Source organism: Anopheles marshallii, chromosome 2 (genome assembly GCF_943734725.1).
Source record: "Anopheles marshallii chromosome 2, idAnoMarsDA_429_01, whole genome shotgun sequence".
NCBI classification, from domain to species: Eukaryota; Metazoa; Arthropoda; class Insecta; order Diptera; family Culicidae; genus Anopheles; species Anopheles marshallii.
In genome coordinates, this window is record NC_071326.1 from 65,700,197 (window position 1) to 65,702,497 (window position 2,301).

General features: G+C 53.6%; 1 protein-coding gene across 1 annotated transcript in view; it reads right to left on the reverse strand.

Annotated features, from left to right (window-relative positions):
• Positions 1-1,741, reverse strand: part of LOC128718411 (plasma membrane calcium-transporting ATPase 2) — a 15,194-nt gene extending 13,453 nt beyond the window's left edge. The window contains exon 1 of the mRNA XM_053812038.1: positions 1-1,741. This exon is cut by the window's left edge and continues 1,842 nt beyond it. Coding sequence (XP_053668013.1) covers positions 1-1,741 — 1,741 coding nt within the window.
• Between the last annotated feature and the right edge of the window lie 560 nt (positions 1,742-2,301).

A 2,301-nucleotide genomic window follows, 5' to 3' on the forward strand; every position in this document is an offset into this window, starting at 1 on the left:
TGCTGAATACGCGATAGCCACCCCCGTTCGGTTTCGGCACCACCGTGCTCATCGACTTGCGCACGGAGTTGAACGTGTATACTCGCGTAAACGTATCTTCCGCATTGGCATCTCGGATCGTCTGATAGTTCCGACCAAGCCCGTTCACAAAGCCCAGCAGTGCGCACTCGGTCTTGTTACCGACCTGCTGTAACGGATCGCCCGGGTTCTGGCCAGCCATCAGGCAAGACGTGTAGGCCGAGTTTAGCGCAATACCCTCTACGATCGCTTCGCCCACGACACGTGGTATGTCCGAGAAACGGGGCGTTACCAGGCATAGCTTCTCGCAGATGTACGACTGAACCACCGTCATCCGGTTCGTAGTCAATGTGCCGGTCTTGTCCGAACAGATCGCCGTCGCGTTACCCATGGTTTCGCAGGCATCCAAATGCCGCACCAAGTTGTTATCCTTCATCATCTTCTTCACCGAATAGGCCAGCGACAGGGTGACAGCCAGGGGCAAACCTTCCGGTACGGCTACGACCAGCACTGTCACACCGATGATAAAGTGCTTCACGAGATTGTTGGCATACGAGTTGCGCCATGGCTTCTGTTCGATTACAAACGTTTGGATGCAGAACTGTATAATAAGGATGATAACCGTCAGCACGGCGATCGTTGAACCGGCATACCCGATCTGAATTGCCAGCTTGGTCAGCTTCGCCTGCAGCACTGATTTCTCCTTACCACCGTGTCCACCGCCACCTTCTCCACTCTTGCCACCCTCCTCGCCACCGTCGTCTGAAGTGATGGAGTCGACCGTCGTTTGGCTTCGGATACCCTGCGGGTGTCCATGGCTATTGTTGGTGATTTCGTCTTTCGCGCCTGCTGCCTTCTTCGCCTTTTTCGCATCCTTTTTCTTCTGCTTGGCGGCTGCCTCGTGCTCGTCGACGGCCGCACCAAGCAGCGTGAAAATGATACCGGCCTGCGAGTTAACACCAACCGCCGTAACCACCATCTTGCCGCTACCCTCCATCACATGCGTACCGGAGAGTACAATCGGATCCGTCGATTCGTTCTTCTTGACGTGGTCCGATTCACCCGTCAGCGACGATTCATCGATCTTCAGATCGTTGCTCTGAATCAGAATACCGTCCGCCGGGAGCAGATCACCGTACTTGATCTGGCAGATGTCACCCACCACAATATCTCCAATGTTCACCTGCACCGCGTCGCCGCCACGGATGACCGAGAACTTATGCTCGCCCTCGATACGTGACTGCAATCCACGAAACTGCTTCTCCTTGGAGTAGTCATTGAACGCAGTCACGACGACCACCACAAACACCGACACCAGGATGGCTAAACCTTCGATCCATGCGTAGTGCTCCTCCTCATCCTGCGCATCCGGTTCGTCGTCGTCTGCAGGCTGGTAGAATGATAATAGCAGCGAAATGATGGCAGCAATTTCCAGGATAATCAGCGTCACGTCCTGCAGTGCTTCCCAGACGAGCGTCAGGAAAGACTTGGGCGGTTTCGGCGGGATCACATTCGAGCCGAACGTTTCCCGTCGGTGGTCAATGTCGGCTTTCGATCCGCTTAGACCCTCGTTCTGTGAGGTGTACAGCTTCCGGCAGATCTCGGTCACACCACCGTACTCGTTCACCTTTGATACCGCTTCACGGCCCCGATGTTCCATGATCTCACGCAGATTCTTCTGCGTGATCTGGTACTGGGCCGGTCGTCCGTCGATAGTCGCCATTTTGATGCGGTCGTTTCTACCGTTTTATTCGATTCCGCTCTGCACAACAAACACTTACACTACTGTTTGCAATTTGTGTGTGTTTTTGATCGATTCACTCGCCTTATACCTGATTAATCGGTCAGGCTAGGCCTTTGGTATCACGAATGCGCTTAATGCACTTGCTGTCTCTCGGTGTTGCACGGCCTCGCACGCCTTCAATGCTTCCCACCAAACTGGGCCAAAACTCAAATGAAATCAATAACACAAAACGCCACGGCACGCACCAACTTGCAATTTGTTCGAGCAAAATATTTCACGTACACACACACACACATATATATATATATATACGCGGTTCCGGTTACCGAAAGCAACACACGACTGGAACACTCGCGGTCGCTGATGATGGACACCACCAGCCGCCTGTGGAGGACCCGTCGTGTGGATGTCTGGACGTGCGAAGAAGCTGCTGTCACCAGAAGCTATGGCATGATAGCATTGTCGTCAGTAACGTCATCATACCGTGCAGCATCTGCATCATCGTCCACCAAACCCACCACCGTATTGGGGAGCGCTAT